Source organism: Sturnira hondurensis, unplaced genomic scaffold (assembly GCF_014824575.4).
Source record: "Sturnira hondurensis isolate 20B ecotype Veracruz unplaced genomic scaffold, ASM1482457v3 Scaffold0018525, whole genome shotgun sequence".
Classification (NCBI taxonomy): domain Eukaryota; kingdom Metazoa; phylum Chordata; class Mammalia; order Chiroptera; family Phyllostomidae; genus Sturnira; species Sturnira hondurensis.
In genome coordinates, this window is record NW_028091156.1 from 4,202,611 (window position 1) to 4,219,567 (window position 16,957).

The 16,957-nt window shown below is 57.7% G+C and overlaps 1 protein-coding gene across 1 annotated transcript in view; it reads right to left on the minus strand.

Moving 5' to 3' along the window:
- Positions 1-291: 291 nt before the first annotated feature.
- Positions 292-16,957, minus strand: part of CAPN2 (calpain 2) — a 44,334-nt gene continuing 27,668 nt past the window's right edge. Inside the window, exons 9-21 of the mRNA XM_037069347.1 lie at positions 16,406-16,566; positions 14,498-14,667; positions 12,291-12,302; positions 11,438-11,649; positions 10,392-10,428; positions 9,339-9,404; positions 8,262-8,319; positions 5,950-6,014; positions 5,398-5,466; positions 4,760-4,838; positions 3,251-3,367; positions 2,937-2,995; positions 292-1,219 (exon numbers count right to left, since the gene is read on the minus strand). Coding sequence (XP_036925242.1) covers positions 1,196-1,219; positions 2,937-2,995; positions 3,251-3,367; positions 4,760-4,838; positions 5,398-5,466; positions 5,950-6,014; positions 8,262-8,319; positions 9,339-9,404; positions 10,392-10,428; positions 11,438-11,649; positions 12,291-12,302; positions 14,498-14,667; positions 16,406-16,566 — 1,129 coding nt within the window. The 3' untranslated portion in view covers positions 292-1,195. The remainder of the gene's footprint in view (positions 1,220-2,936; positions 2,996-3,250; positions 3,368-4,759; positions 4,839-5,397; positions 5,467-5,949; positions 6,015-8,261; positions 8,320-9,338; positions 9,405-10,391; positions 10,429-11,437; positions 11,650-12,290; positions 12,303-14,497; positions 14,668-16,405; positions 16,567-16,957) is intronic.

Here is a 16,957-nt window from a genome sequence, read left to right on the forward strand (position 1 = left end):
CACACCAGCGGGAGCCAACCAAATTGAGGTTCAAGCGGCAGGAGGTGCTGATAAAATGCCTGCACCAAGGTCAGGCCAAGAAGCAGGAGACATGAGAGCAGCCCTACTTTAAGGCCCATTGTGAGAGCTTCTGAATTGGATTTTTAAAAAATGCACAGTTCCACATGGATGTGACAGGTCAGACACCTCTTCTTCCCAGTACGGGAGTTCAGGGGTGTCACGCCTCGAGAGCGGAAACGCTGTAGGGCGGGGGATGCCCAGTGAGCGCCCCTCCAAGGACAGCACACCGCATGGGCTGCCCAGGCAACTCTTTATTTAACAGTACATTTGTCAGAAGGTAAGGCAACAAGGCAACAGTTTTATAAGGTTAGCGTTTTCCCAAGGTAAAGCCAAGAAACAAGCTTGTGTCGTTTCTACAGATACTGTGCCTGTCCCTGCAACTCCATGCACAAAGGCTACAGGTGGCCAAGTTTGGGGGGTGCTGGGGTGGGCGGCCAGTGGCTCGGTCTGTCGTCCTCACGGCTGGTTTGCAAGTGGGGCACCTGGTCCCGTGTGCAGCTTCCGCTGACCAGGAACAGAGTCCCTTCAGTATACAGGACACTCAGATTTCAGAAGATTCGCTCTTACCCAGTCGGTACCCTCTAAAACCTGTCCCTTGTTTACCTTGGGTGACAGAGGCGACCGCTCTCATCTGGCTTCTTCAGACACCTTGACAAGATCACTTCGTGACCATCCTGTTTTTGATTTTACACCAGGGAAATGATGAACCCTGAGCTGCTGTTTGGTAAACGTCACAGCTGCGTTGTTCAACTTGACCTTGCTTTCCATATTCCCAGCAAAGGACCTCATGTCCTTTGAGATCGACCGAATGTTTGCTCAGCTGTTAAATACCTCCCTGCATTGTTTTCCTGATTCAATATTGCTCTAAACAGGACCGTGTGCAAAAGTAAAAAGTGTATACTATTTACAGATTTTATGCTTTCTTTGAGCTTGTTGAGGGTTAAGCGACTCACATTTAGTCTAATGAATATGCAAATCTTTTACTATCTCAAATGGTATCATGATTTTCAGCTACAAATCATTGGTTTCAGTAAATGTTCCCATCATCAAGGTCCAGATAAAAACTCTCTCTGTGGAAGCTTCGTCCGTGGCTGATTTTCTTTCCTGAGAGGGTCCAGGCAGGTGAGTCATGACTTCAAAGTACCGAAAAGCACAGCCACTGCGAGGAAGAAAACAAGTGAGTTCAGTGGCTACTTGTAAAGTTAAAGGCTATTTAAGTACCCGTACACGACTGTTCCAGAAAGGCCAAGCAAGGCTGAAGCCATCAGTGCGCTAACTCCCCTCTTTCCTCTCTGACTTCTAGAGTCTAGTTTTTTTCAGGTGAGTAAGGGGCTTCTGTTTGAACCACGTGGTCATGGACTGGATTATGGGGTTGATGGAGGCACCTGACCCTGAGTCAGCATCTGGGTTATCATTTCTCTCTCTGCTGTGTCACACCGGCGGTGAGTTTGGGGGGAGGTGGACACCCCCTAAACTAGTGGTTTTCAACCTCGGTTCCTTACTGCAGTGATCTGGGACCTTTGAACCAGGTCTGACCAAACTGCCCTGGGATCGGCCCAGACAATAGGGCAATAGGCAAAGTTGGCCAGGCAATGCCCCTGCAGCCACGGCTGAAAATCACAGCAAACGGAGGGTGTGGCTTTCTCATTAGGAAAGACCCGAGTGTGGGGACCTCTGGGGGCCTGTGAAAGGGAGGCTCAGGCTCGGAGGGAGAGCCAGGGGCGAAGGCCTTTCTCCCTGGAAATGGGGCAGATGGCCTAGGCTGGCCGGCCTGAGTGGGTGGACCAGTGGGCGCTGGGGAGGAACAGGGCTTCCAGCAAGAATGATAAAGGGGCTAGAGTTCCCAGAACTTCCCAGATGGCCCGTTGATGTCGCAGGTGTCCTGCCTTTACTTGAGATGGCAATGTCAGGGTAGGGCTGGCTCCTAGGCTATGTCGTTTTTAGCAAGTTCGTGTTACTTGTCACCAGCTAAAGTACGCTTTCCGTTGGCTGAAGGTACTTAAAATGCATAATAGAGGAAATTAGCTATTTAGTTGCTGGCTTTCTCTAGAGTTCAAAGTTCAAGGAAAAGAGTTGCCTTCTAACCACTTTGCTCCTTTCTGGTACATGGGGACTTTGTCACCCTGTCCCGTCCCCCGGCCCCAGCACTGCCCTCTGACCCAGCCCTCTGCAGCCTGCGGTGCCCAGGCCCAGCTCCCCCGAGGACAGAGGGAACGGGGTCTGAAACCCAATGGTGATGAAAGCGTAACCCAGCTGGCTTCTTTCTTTGATGTGCCAGAACTTTCTGTCATCGGGACGACACGAGAACGTCCTGTGCTGTTTTTAAATTGGCGTCCCAACCTCATTTGCGTTGATGCGCGTTTCCGCGGTGGGCGTTGCTGACGTTCTAGACCCCTGAGCACCGTAATTCTATACGGCAAGCTTATTTACTGCTGTTAGTTTTACTTAAAAGGGCGAAGAAGGGGAGGAAAGTAATTTCCTCAGAAACGATTTTAAGTTGCTCTGTTCTAAGGGCGCCAGATCTTCCCCACACCCACTTGGAATTGCATCCAAAGCGCTTCCTGCCGTAAGCACCTTCTCCCATGCTTGCTAATGAGCAATGCTGTTTCTAAGAGGGACCCCGCGGCCCCCCTCTTCTTTTAACCTGTGCTACACTCACGGCAGAGCTCCCGGGAGGAGGGGCCAGGTGTTTTCTTGGCCTCCAGCATCACTAGGTAGCTGGGAAAAGACTGCAAGTAACAATGCATTGCGGATCCTAGACCCATGTACAGGCTTATCCCCAGCAGACCGGAAGAGTGTTGAGAGAGTATGTCAATAAACCACAGCTCTCTGTCACCCGAGTGAGGTGAGGCGGGAGGTGTAGGCTGCCGACTTACAGAGATAAGGTCGAGTGTTATGGTTCCAGTGTTCTCGGGGTCCAGCTGCTTAAATATCCCTGTGGGGGAGCAAAAGCAGGCTGTCACGAGTGAGCGAGCTGCAGCCGAGGTCCCACGGTCTCGCTCCCCCATCCGGCAGCCGACTCATTGAATGCCACAGCTATCATTTCTTCCTTCCCTCCCCAAATCAAAGGGTTTCCATGCTCAGCCGGACAGACGTGTCTCCTCCGGTCTGCGGATCTCACCCCCGTGGAAGGCAGGCTGCTTTAACACCAAGAGAACTGACTCAGCTGAACCCCCAGCCAGCCACTTACTGAAGAGTGTTTCTAGTCGAACCAAACACCGGACAAAATTATCAAAATCGATGATGAGGTCGTCGTCTGCGAAGCGAGCGACGATGACTTGGTGGAGCTGGCAGGGCAGCTTGAAGCCTGCGGTTAAAGGAAGGAGCACACGGATCACTGAGGCTGAGCCTGCTCTGTGGGGCTCGGTCCCGGGCGATGGAACCGAAATGGCGGTTCACATCACCATTGGACTTGCTTCGGTCCCCTGGCTGCCCTCCCGGGAGGCTGGATTGGTCGTGCAGAGCCAGGGCCTCCTGCCATTGTCTCTGAATGGTTCCCCTTCACCCTGCCGGGCCCCTTCCTGACCAACATAGAAGACGTTGCCTGTCTGTCCCCATTGCCACGGTCACTCTGCTTTAGGTCGTGGACCCTACTTCTGCCCCTGTTTGTTTTGCCCTGAATCATCTCGGAGACTAGAGTCTTCTTGGAAGTGTGCGGCAGAAACTGTTCACAGTAAACTAATATCACTTCCCTCTTTTCCTCTGGTAAGAGAATTTTTCATGGGTCTCGGTTGCCTAGAGGCAAGGCTGCATTTCCCAGCATCCCTTGCAGCCACCCGTGTGCAGAGCGACATGTGCCCTTAAAGGCAAGGAGCCCGTCTTTCCTTCCTCCTTCAGTGAGCCCATCCTGGGTCCCACGGATAATGGCAACATTCTAAGGCCTGGTGACAGAACATGACAGAAGAAGCTGGATCCCTGCCAGCAGGCGGCACCATCCTGGCCTTGAACTTCTTTTTTTTTTTTTTTTAAAGATTTTTATTTATTTATCTTCAGAGGGGAAGAGAAGGAGAGAGGGAGAGAAATATCAATGTATGGTTGCCTTCCATGATTCCCCTGCTGGGAACTGGCCTGCAACCCAGGCATGTACCCTGACTGGGAATCGAACCTCGATCCTTTGGTTCGCAGGCCCGCGCTCAGTCCACTGAGCTACGCCAGCCAGGGCCTGGCCTTGAACTTCTTGAGCTTGGATTGTTACGTGATAAACAGATGGATCTTGTTGAAGCCAGTTATTTGGGGTCTTCGCTATTGCGCTACATCCCAGCTACTGCAGCGGACAACCTCGTGTTGTCCTATCTGTCCCCCCAACCCAGCTTCTCCCCTCCTGCCGGTCTCCCCACAGGCTCATGTCCCTTTTATTGATATCACATCTGCCAGGGACCTTGCCCTAAGAGGGAAGCGGAGACATCCCATTTCTGCTTCACCAGCCCTGTCCCCGAAAGGGGGAGCTGGGGGGCTGCTGAGAACCGGCTTTGCCTGCTGGACCTGCTGCTTGGAAGGAAATTTAGATTCGAGACGGCATCCTGGACTCCTCGTATTTTGCCAACTGGTCTCGAAAGGGGGGCCAGACCCCTCTAATGGGGGAATGGAAAGGGTGTCTTCGTGCTAAAGCAGCACCTACTTACTGACCTTGGCCTGAACTGCACGTGTCACACAGTCCACAAAGCGGACAAAAGGATGCCTCGTGGCCATGAAACCTTACCTGCTTCTTCTAACGCTTTTCGCATCTCGTAGGAGTTCATGGTCCCAGACTTGTCCACGTCGATTTCCCGGTAAATTTTCTGGACCATGCAAACAGTTATGAGAACCACGACCCCAGGCAGGCGGCAGGCCACCTGCGCGCCGTGTGCTGAGTGGGGATGGCATCGCTCCAGCTCCATGGCCCTGCTTTGGCCTTGGAAGGGCCGCCATCTTTCTGCCTCCCATAGCTAACGGTGCTCTGCCTGTCAGTGGGAGCTGGTTTCCAAGTTTGCCCGTCAAATCGCCTAGCCAACTACCAGGGGCCCATGTGATGGCCTTATGTAATTTCATACTTGAACTGTTAAAAACCCAAAGTGCGAGAGGCTACACAGCCTTCCGATGGAGACTTTTGGGTGACCCCATTCTGGTCAATGGCGAGAAGATGGGAGCTGACCACTTAACTTGCCCAGCCCTCGTTTTGTCCTCTGGGCCTCTGCCCGGCTCTGTCTGCGCCCATTCTGACTCCCTGGTGGGCCGCGTCCCCAGCCCCTTGGAAACACTCCCAACCCCCCTGAGGGGTCACTGTGCCTGTGGGTCCAGGCATGGCTCAGCCACCCCGCAGATCCCCCGCCCCCGCCTCGGGCCCTCCTGGGTTCTTACTTGGTACTGTTGAATCTTCGTCCAAAGAACATAGAACTCCTTCAGGCCCAGCTTACCGCTCCCGTCAGACTGCCCGCGGTTAAGGAAAGCCCCCGGATTCTGAGTGCTTGCAGGCCCCGGGCTGCTGGACATTCTGGAACCACCGGGGGCTCTTGTGGAAGGGTCCTTTCCTTAGGGCTGGTGGAAGGGGCCCCAGACGCCTGCTGGCTCCCCTTGACCCTGCTTGCTGATGGGTCCGGGGTGCCCTGGGGGCCCCAGATCCTGCTAAAAAGGAGCTGTCAGGTGGCTTCTAGTGGCTTGCCGATTCTGGGAGTGTTTTTGGCATATTTCTAAGAGCCTGGGGACACAGGCTCGCCTGCCCCATGAGCCTGCGGAGGTAGCCGGGGCATGAGGCAGGTCGCTGTCCCTCATCTGAAGCCACACACGATCTCGGGTGACCACAGTCCTGCACCCACATTACCACCGGCTTTTCTGGAGGGCCAAGCGCTGGAACCTCTACAGGTGAAATGCCAACCCCCCTGCCCGTGTGCTCAGCGGCAAGTGCAAGGATACGTCTAGCATGTCGACCATGATCTTGCAGGTCTCGATGCTGAAGCCGTCTGACTTGATATCTTGGCCTAGAAGACAAGGCACGTGTGACAGGAAAACCTCCTGGGGGGTTTGTACGAAGACGGCGGGGTTCTGTGCGTGTACCTTTTGATTCTATAGCCACTTAAATGATACGTGAAGTAGCCACACCGGCTGCCGGCTGCCATGTTGGGACAGGGCAGAAGGAGCACATTGGCCTGAGTTCTCTGCGTATCCGCCCTGGGCAAACCGAGCTCTCAGAAGGGCTTTTAAAATAAGTAAAAATGATAAATGGCTGAGTAGGCGCCCCCAGGTGCAAAACCGCCCGAGGTCGTCAGGCAGGGAGACGGAAAGTGGGGGACCTGGGAGGAGAAGGGGCTTCCTCATGTCATCTGTCTGCAGGTGCTTTCGGAGCCTCTGTGTCCCCGGCTGAGTGAGCGAGTGGCGGAGGGGCCTGGGGCCTTCTGGAGTCTGTTCTCTACCAGGCGAGTTCTGGCCTCTCAGTGTTAAGCAGGGGGTGGTGTGAGACCCTTGTCACACTGGGACTCTGGTTCCCACAGCCCTCATGGGAAGCCACCCTTCCTGCCATGTCCTGGTGGAGGTTGTAACCTACACCGTCTCCGAGCTGCCAGTCCGGGCCCAGACCCCTGCTTGGGTATGGGCGCGAGGCTGTGTGTGGGGCCCATGGGCAGAAGCCGGAGTCTGCAGGCCGCTGGGGACGGAGGGTACCAAGCTTGGAGGCGAGGAGCCGCTGAATCCGAGTGTGGCCTGACTCCCCCCATCCTCCACCCTCCATCTGTGGGCAAACAATGAGGCTCCAGTCCACTCGGGCTCCTGCAGGCCGCACCTCTGAAGAGCTCATGACCTCACTTGTGCCTGGCGGCCTCGGGGGTATACACCACCTCCTTGTCTCACGCCCTGCTGGGGGAGGGAGGGCCAGGACCAGGGCCTGCCCTGGGGAAGCCCTGCCTGCGACTGGCCCTGCCGACCCCCTGCCGGGAGCACTGTGACTCACGGGAGCTCTAAGACAGCCATTGTTTGGTGGTGGCCTGGCAGAAACCGGTCGTCACGGTTCTGCGAGGTGCATGGTCATGTGGTTCATGTTCACGTGTCTGGGAGACCCAGCTGGCCCTGGACTCCCCTGTGGCTCTACCAGGGGGTTAGTCCAGAGGTGTCTGTGAAGTCCAGGAGACTTCTAGAATGATCCACACACAGGGCCGATGCCCAGGGCAGGACAACACACGCCGGCTTCTGCTCCAGGCCGGTCACTCCCGACTCCCTGTGCAGTGGACTGCTGTCTTGTCAAAGGCAGCGCGGCTCTTGTGATCATTTCAGGGGCAAAAATGCATCGGGTGGCGGTGGGGGGAGGGGCTGTGTCCCTCTCCCTGGCGCTCACCAAGAGCGAGGGCGAACAATCGATCCTTTGATACTTCCAGCTCTACAAATGATCCCCCGCTGAAAGGCTGTGCTCTCCCGCCCCTCCCCAGGTCTCTGTCCAGCTTTGTCCATTCTTCGTGGAAGCCCCGCCTCCTGGGCCCAGTGCCACCCTTTCTGGGGTCTTGTCACTCGCCTGGCCTATTGGCTCCAGCGAAGGCACATTTCTCCCCAGTGAAGAATGGGTCGGGTTAGGCCCATAAACACGCATTGGGGAGATGAGGCTTTTCAATGACATCCCCTTGGTTTGAGCATAAAATGGCCCATTTCTTTTTTTCATTCTGGCTAATTACTGAGGGAGGCCGTGACTTGGTTGGTGATTGCCTCCTAAATGCAGCCAGGGGACCCTGGGACGCTGGGATGTGGGGCTGCTTCCCAGCTTCCCTTATCTGGGCTGACTCAGCCTTTTCTCACCAGTGACTCATCATTAACAGCCACCATTTCTGGGGTGCGGGCTTTGTGCTGGGCCACGTCTCCATGTTACCTCATTTAAGAGTTCAACCATTCTTAGAGCTAACTACAATCGTCACATGACTGTCCTGCAGACAATGAAAGAAGAGTCCGGAAGGTTCTAGTAAGAGTGGAGTCTGGTAAGATCAGAGTCTAGTAAGCAGCAGAAACCCGGGTGCGACTTTGATCTTTAGACCCTGCGAACCTCTGTTCTCCTGACAAGGACGTGGAGCCCCCGTCATCCATTTCTGTGGTGGTGGAGGAGGTGGCCATGGTGGGTGGCATCCACGTGGCAGTAGGGTGTGACAGTTCAGCCACAGCAGCTGAGACGCAGCAGGAGAAGGGGCCCCACGCTCCCTCCTGGCCACAGGGGAAGGAGCGGGATGAGGGACTGGCAAGGAGGGGACACTTACGCTTGGCGAGGACCCGTCTCAGGATTGTCTGCAGCTCAAAGGCGGAGATCTCTGCATCCTGTGGGCAAGCAACCAGAGCATCATTATTGGCCTGCTTGGAGTGGCGTGATTCACCGAGTCGAAAACGTGTGCCGGCTGTGCGCTCTGGCCTAGTCCGGGCTGACGTTGCGCAGGTCTGGGCTGGGGTCTGCGTGTACACATTTCTAACAAGCCCCCAGGAGACACTGCTGCTGTCCCCCGACCTGGTGACCTAGATACAGTGTCTTAACGCACAACGCAATCCAGGTCGAATTCATTCACTGGCCCTTTGCAGGACAGACTGTAAAGGACACATTCTTCCCTCTGCCCACGTTTGTGGTCTCGAATTGGTTTGCGCATATCTTTCCTCCCATCAGCCTGCCTTCCTCGCCCCCCACCCGAATGCAGATCTGGTTTCCTGCAGGGCTGGTTAGAACCCGCAACCTCAGAGAGCGGCCCAGCTCTTTCTCCACGGCTGCTGACACCAAGGCTCCTCGGAAGCTGTCCAGGAGCCTGGACTCAGTTTCATACGTCGAGTGATGAGGTACAAGCCCCATCGTTTAAGACCAGACCAAAGTTGGCTTTTTCTTGGAATTGGAGGAAGAAAAATGATGGATAACTCTGTAGCCAACTGAGGCCTACATGGCCCAGGGATTTTTTTTTTTTAAGAACAGGGAAGTTGAAGGCACCGCTGTAAGTTGCTTGCATTCTTGACATTGAAAACCTTTCCATCTCCCCAATTCTTTTTGTGAAAATCAAAGGGGCCCAGTTTCATGTGTCAGTGGGGGTGGAAGAGGGAAAACAAAAAGAGCCATGGCGTGTGGCCCAGAATCCCAAGGCAGGAGTGACAGTCTCACGCTGACTGTGAGCACGGAAGGGCCTTGGCTGGCAGCCGTCTCAGGAGGGCGCGGGCAAGGGATGCGCACAGGGTCTCAGTCCCATTTGCAGCGACTCTGGGCTTCGGCTTGGTCTGTTTCCCCTCCCCTTTCAACTGAAGTCTCTCGGAGGACCCTCTGTGTCAACCAGAGCACGTAACAGAGGGACCTGGGGACCACCTACCTCTCCGGCCAGCTGGGCAAACAGCCTCCTGAACCCGTCATCGATGCTGTCCTCATCGACCTCAATCTGGAAGGCGACACGGAAGTGTGAGACAGTGGGTCAGAGCAGGTGACAGCCAAGTGTGTCTTCTGGGGCAGCGCTGCCCCCCCCATCCCGGTCCCCTCCCGCCCTCACTCTCGGGCCTGAATCGTAAGGTTGCTGGTCTTCAGAGAAAGGATGGGCAGAGGCACCGAAAGCTCCCTCCAGTTACAGCCCGTGAGAGGGAGCATAAACTACGGGAGGAGTTCTATTCTAATTTCTCAGGTAGGTGGCTTCCCCAACATTCAGTCCAAAGGCCCTTTTATGGACTGACTACTCTAGTGGGGATTTGGAAGTGTAAGACTGGCTGGAATGTTCCGGAAGGATCTGGACAGTGGCTGGTGAGCACAGCCCCCAAAGCCCTTTGGAACTGTGCGGTCTCTCAGTGCGGACAAGGACGAGGACAGAGCTTCAGTGACCGAGGAGTCAGTGATGGCCACATGCTCCCCTCCCGGTCCCAGGACGGTGGGAAGAGCCCTCTCCTCTCTCTGTAGTAACTCCTCCCTCCACTTTGGACTCGGGGTGACTGGGCCTCGTCTGAAATTCCTGAGTTCTGTCCATCACAGATCTTCAGGGTTTATCACTGAATCACAACTCCCGGGTGACCTCGGACATCTGGTCACCCAGTGCTTTCATTTTACAGAGAAGACCGAGGCGCAGAAAGAGAAGTGACAAGAACCTCTCACTGGTCAGTACAGCACTGGTAGCCGGTCTTACACAACCCCCCCCCACCTGTGCGCATGGGGTCACTTGCCCCAGTCGGCAGGGAGCTGCCCAGGGCCAGCACTGGCCAGAGCTGGAGTGGGAGGCGCCCGAGCAGGCCCAGGGCAGGGCTGTGTCCTTAGTTCCCCGCTGTGTGCATGAAGCCTCGGGACCCACCACCCGACCCCTGGGGTTACTGTTGCTTCTCTGCTCCCTGTAGGGCAGGCGTAGGGGTGGCCCAGGACAAGGGGTGAAGTCAGGAGCTCCCAGTACCTCTTCCGGGTTGCCCTCGATCTCGTCATCGACGACTCTGGAAACAGAAGGAAGCTGTGTGTTACCAGAAGGGACATGAGTGGGAAGGGCCGGGGGCAGAAATCGCAGCCCAGAGGCAGCAGGTGTGACATGCGGCCCAGCGTGGGCCGGGCAGAGCCATCTCTCTGCGGCCCCGGTTTCTGCCGCGTTCCCTATGTAGCAGAAATCAGGGCGGACGTGATCGGAGGAGGGGGAATCCTGGCTGGGCAACTTGGAGAGTCAGAGTTGGTTTGTTCGTTCGTTTGTTTACTGGCTTTCGGTCATCAGGGCACACAGCAGCCCCTGTGCTCGGGTGCTGGCACCCCAGACAACCCCCCTCACCGCCTGGCCTGGAGGAGCTGATTTTTAGCTCTATTCAAAACACGGAGAACCCGCGATGTGCATGCACCCGGCCGCCTGGTTCTTAGGGCGGGAGCAGGCAGGCAGCACGGAGGCCCGGCTCTGATCAGCTTGGGGCTCTGGCCACGGTTAGTGTATCCCAGGCATGTCCAGAGCTGATCCTTCTGCTCCACAGTGACAGTCTTTAAACTCAGGAGGGTCTTCTTCAGGCCCCCTGGGACCTGAAACTGGGCCCAAGAGTCCTGGCTGAAGAAGAAGAAAGAATAAGGGGCCTCTGGGTGCTAACAATGTGGAATGAGGTTGATATCCTGGGACAAGGTGGGCAGAGACTTTGAGGGATGACCGGGGTCGGGGGTGTCCCATCGGGATAGGGAGCTCACCCCGGGGAGCAGGAGAATGGCAGGCTTGGGGCTTCCCAGCTCTTTGCAACGAAGGACGGGGTTCCTAGCGAGTCTAGCACAGGCCACTAGACTGAAAATGACCTCGTGAGCGTGCGGTGCAATCAGATTCTGCCACGTGCTCCACCACCGCTGTACACTAAGCCTTCGGAGCAGGCAGGGACCATCGGAAAAGAGGCTGATGTTCAGAGAGCACAGAGCCCTGTGTGGGAGGGGCCAGCGACCGGAGCGAGAAGGGGTGGAGGCGAGGAAGGAGAAGCGAGGACCTACTGGTAGTCAGCCTTCTTCTCGGAGAAGACCCGCATGCAGAAGTCCCCGTCCTTGTGGGGCTCGAAGGTGGAGGGCACCACGATGTATTCTCCGGGGGGCAGCTTGAAGCGGTTGAGAACCTCCCGCAGGTTGATGAAGGTGTCCGACCGCTCCCTCGCTCGGTGCGTCAGGAAGAAGTTTTTGCTGAGGTGGATGTTGGTCTGTCCGGCCAGCTGACGGATGAACAGACACAAGTGGGAGGTGGGGGGTGGGAAGGGCTCCACCCACGTCCAGACAGGCTCACTCACTTCGGTGAGAGGTTGACGGCAGGGATGCCAGGGTGACACACGCCCCCTGAGGCACAGGTGACAGGGGACCTGCCCCTCAGCCAGCTCTGCAGAGATGTCCCTTCCTCAAAGGGACTCCCAGGGACGTGTAGTGTCCACATGGCAGGAATCTGGTTCAAGTGGCAGAGCTGGGGGCAGGGTCCAGCTCTGTGGACCCTTGTCATCTTATCACCTGCAGGGCTCAGCTTGCCCCTTCAGGCTGGTTTCAGGAGCACTAGAGGGCTCAGCCAAGGGCCACCTGTGTCCAGGACCACAGACCGTCCACCCAGAGCTGACCCACACACGCCTCCGCCAGGCCCCGGGGAGGCAGCAGTCCCCGTGTGGACAGCCCCTGACACCGTGCCCTGAGCTCACGCCCCAGTGGGACTCAGGACCTGAGCAACATCACCTAGAGGGTCCAGGGACTCACCCTTCCCAGTCACCAGCCCCTGCCTACGTGTCACAAAACCCCAAGCCCACAGTCTAAGCCTTTTACTTGTTGTGGAACCTCAGCCCCGGGGACAGCAGGTGACACACGCCAGACGTACCTCCTCCGGAACCTGCAGAGGTAAAGAAGCCCAGGCTCAATTCCGATTCTGGGGAGGCGTGTGCAGACATGCCCCCGGCTGTGGGCATCTGCCGCCTCTGCTCACCCTTTTCTCTGCGGCTTCCGCAATAGCAACGAAACCAACCTAGTGATTGTTTTCCAAGGAACCCAAAGCATTTGCGCATTTAAGAGAAAACCCGATGGCCCAGCAATAATGTGGATAAGCCCTAAACACATTCCCAGTTCAGAGTTCGCAAAATTGAGGTGCGGAGCTTTGCAGTTGTCTCACGTCCCCCAGCGGCCAAAGCAAAGCCCACACCTGCCTCCCTGCAGGGAACACAGGCCCCTGGTGCAGGAGACACATGCCCCCTGGCCAGGTGGGGGCCCTCGGGGCCGGGAGCCAGTGGCCTCAGTTTAAGGTTCTGTCGGCCACGTCCTCAGGTGAGTCGTTTCCCCTTCCTGGCCTCCCCTTCTTTATCTCCGAAATGGGACCAGTGACCACCCGGGGCCCTCCCAGGGGCTTCTCCCCTGAGTGCTGAGCTGGGACACAGGCCCCTGGGGGAGGGCATCAGCCCTGATGGGTAGCATTTGCCAATTCCGTGGTGTAATTACCCCCAGCTGCCCCTGTGGCTGCTTTCAGGTTGCCTAGGAGCTGGGAGGAGATGGGACCATGTGAACTCTGGGAGCCCCTCCACATACACCCCCCTGGTTCCACCCCCTTCAGCTGCCCTGCAGTTCTCCTGGTCTCCCCTCCTTCTGCAGACCCCAGGCTCTGAGAGTCTTTGTTCCGTGCTGCAGGGTGGTGTTGGGGAGGGGCGTCCAGAGGCCCAGTCTGTGGGTCAGTCTCCTCTGAGAGGGAGAGGTGGCTGGCCCATGGTGGTGGCCNGCATCTGCCGCCTCTGCTCACCCTTTTCTCTGCGGCTTCCGCAATAGCAACGAAACCAACCTAGTGATTGTTTTCCAAGGAACCCAAAGCATTTGCGCATTTAAGAGAAAACCCGATGGCCCAGCAATAATGTGGATAAGCCCTAAACACATTCCCAGTTCAGAGTTCGCAAAATTGAGGTGCGGAGCTTTGCAGTTGTCTCACGTCCCCCAGCGGCCAAAGCAAAGCCCACACCTGCCTCCCTGCAGGGAACACAGGCCCCTGGTGCAGGAGACACATGCCCCCTGGCCAGGTGGGGGCCCTCGGGGCCGGGAGCCAGTGGCCTCAGTTTAAGGTTCTGTCGGCCACGTCCTCAGGTGAGTCGTTTCCCCTTCCTGGCCTCCCCTTCTTTATCTCCGAAATGGGACCAGTGACCACCGGGGCCCTCCCAGGGGCTTCTCCCCTGAGTGCTGAGCTGGGACACAGGCCCCTGGGGGAGGGCATCAGCCCTGATGGGTAGCATTTGCCAATTCTGCGGTGTAATTACCCCCAGCTGCCCCTGTGGCTGCTTTCAGGTTGCCTAGGAGCTGGGAGGAGATGGGACCATGTGAACTCTGGGAGCCCCTCCACATACACTCCCCTGGTTCCACCCGAGTGTGCCCCCTTCAGCTGCCCTGCAGTTCTCCTGGTCTCCCCTCCTTCTGCAGACCCCAGGCTCTGAGAGTCTCTGTTCTGTGCTGCAGGGTGGTGTTGGGGAGGGGCGTCCGGGAGCCCAGTCTGTGGGTCAGTCTCCTCTGAGAGGGAGAGGTGGCTGGCCCATGGTGGTGGCCTGTGGACGGTGGCAGAGCCGGGCTCTTCCTTAATGTGATGCAGAAAGAAAGAAGGACGCCTGGGTAGTGACTGCGTTTTTGTAGGAACAGGCTCCAGCCAGGAGGCCTGTGGTTCCCTGTCCTGAGCGCCAGGCCCACAGCCTGGCTGCGCTCTGACCCGCCAGACTGCTGGCTCAGCTCCCGCCCTCCCAGTATTTCCCAGTGCGAGACCAGGAAACTCAGCTTCAGTTGCCTGTCTTTTAGGGATTGGCGGGCCGACCAGAGTGCCGGGCCTGGGGGTACATGAGAAGGGACATGAGGGCATTTGACAGGGGGACATGGGTGTCCAGGCAAGGGCTTGGAGCCCCCCGGTGACACAGAGCCAGCACGGGGCCTCCCTGGGGCTTTGCTTTCCCTGGGCCATGCTCCCTGCCTGGAGCCCCACCTCCGGTTCTGCCCCTGGGGTGGCCTTCCTCACAGGGGCTGAGAGGAGCAGAGGAGGAGGGGTGGCCGGCCGCACCCCGCCCTGCCCACCTCGTAGATGCCGAAGCCGATGGTGTGCATGTCCTCGCCCATCTTCCTCTGCCGCCGCCGGTGCTTCTGGATGAGGCCCACCAGGAAGGTGCAGCCTCTCTCGCCGTCGTCCTGGTCCTCGTCCTCCTCCTCCAGCTTGATCAGGTACTGGGGGTTCATCCAGAAAGTGTCTGTGCCGGAGGGGGCTGGGGTCAGTCACCTGAGCAGGCGGCCTGGTCGGGAGGGCTCTGCCCTTGTCTCTGGGACAGAGGGGCTGAGAGGTGGGAGAAGGCGGGAGAAGGCTGCAGACCCTGGGGAGGAGGATCCGGGTGGGGCGGGGACTGGTCAGCAGCTGGTCAGGGTGGGCGTGGGTGGGCTGGGAACAGCCTGTACTTGTCTGAGTCTCCTGGGGCCTAAGTTAGGAGCTGCCCTCTCACTCACCCCAGGCTGGCTTCCCTCGGAGACCATTTCTGTCCCCCTAGAATGGGGTGCGGCCCCTGTCCTGGTACTTTCCCCTCCCCGGATGTCCAACATGGGCCTGGCTGAGGAGACTCGGGGATGAGCTCCTGCCCCCCCCCCCCCTCAGCCAGCCCAGACTCCAGGAACACCCTCTTGTTCTGCGTCCCTTATCTTCCCAGCCTGTCCCTTTGGCCACCCCCAGGTGTCTCTGTTCTCCCCACTTCCAAACCCACCTCCAGGAAGGACCTGGGGTACATTCATGTTTAAGGAGAGGGGGGCTGATGGCCTTCCCTCACCTAATGAAACAAAACTCTAATTGTGGAACTGAAGGCGCCACCTAGTGCAGGGCAGGGCTTGGCACACGCTGGCTCTGCTGGCTGCTGGTGCCCGTTTTTGTAAATAAAGTTTTATTGCAACACAGCCACGCCCATCATTTAAGTATGGCTGCCTTCGGGCTACAGCAGTGCAGGTGAGTAGTTGCCATAGAGACCGCTTGGCCCTTACGAGGGTCTGTGATTCTTCATCCAGTGGGCAAGAGAGACAGACGTTTTTGTCTGGGGCCCAGGCCTCCCTGGCGCCTCTGGCTCTGCCCCGTGGTGGCCGCATAGTTGAGGTGAAGGATTGAAACCATTGGAGCCAGAGGCACCGGTCAGCAGGCTGCAGGCTGACCACTTGCTCCGTGGCCCAGTGTGACGCTCAGAGCCTCTGTTTCCTCGTTGGTAACAGACCACCAATATCTGACCAGGACCTGCCACCTCAGTACCTAAAACCCCGACTCCACAGCCCGCCAGCCTGGGCAGTCACTCACCCTCTGCAAACCCACATCTTAAAGACAGAGAAGACCACAGAGGGCCTGCCTCCAAAGCTGGTTGTAAAGATGCAATGGAATCAAGTGTATTCCTAGCCCCCAACGGTGCCCCCTTAACTGGCAGACGTCATCCTGATTAGACAATTTCTGAGGGGCATGGGCTCAGGAGGCCTGGGCCATCAAGGCAGAAGAGCCAGTAGAGTCCACGGAGGCTGGGCCAGAGAAGAAAGAAATCCTCACCTCCACCTAGCAGGGCCCACCAGCACGCACTGCATGAACCGGGCGACAGGGTTGCTGGGCAACCACCAGGGCGCTCGGAGGCCCAGGGGACAAGGTTGGCCCATAGGGCTGGGCTGTGGGGCTCAGGTGGACCAAGAGGCCCCCGGGCAGGAAGTGGGACTGAGCGCTGCCTCCGTGGGCTGGTGGAAAGGCCACGGTACAGGGAACCTGGGGCCTGCAGGGGAGGTCATAGAGATAGCAGGGCTTGGGCTCCACCTGGGGAGGGAGGCAGGTGAGTGCAGGAAACAGAAAAGGCTGTGGAGGTGGGGAGAAGGAAGGCAGAGGGCCCAGTGGGTTGGAGCTGCCCCTCTGTGCTGCCCAGCTGGGGTGCAGTGCAGCAGGGCAGGGTGGGCGAGGGGTCCCTTGGCCTTGGGTGGTCTTACTCGGGTAGTTCCTGCAGCCTCCTGCGGTGGAGCCTCGCCGCCAGTTCCCGTCCATCTTCGTGAGCTTCCACTTCTTGTAGCCATCGCTGGTGAGGGTGTCGGGGGTGAGGTTGCAGATCTCCAGGCGGGAATAGTGCCTCAGGAAGTCGCTGAAAGACATCCTGGCAGAGGAGGGGCACAGGCAATCTGGTTACAAGAAGGCACAACCTTGCCCAAGGCCAGGAGCAGCCGGGAGACAGGGCCTTGGGGGCCGGCCGGCCGGCAGATGCGCGGTGAGAAGGCACACATTCGGGTCCTGGTGCTGCCTGCTTCTAGCCGGGTGACTCTGAGCAAGTTACTTAAAGACTCCCTGAATCTCCCTGAATCTCCTCTGTAGAAATGGGAGCCTCAGAGTGAAACGAGACAACACCCAGGCGCCCTTCTGGTCAATGGGGAGTCACCAGGGGGAGGCGGTCACACAGTGGCCAGGACACACACGCGTGCAGGCCCACTGCGGGCAGGCCCGCTGCGCTCCGGAAGGGCCCAGTGTCCCACGGCGTTGGGGTGAACCTC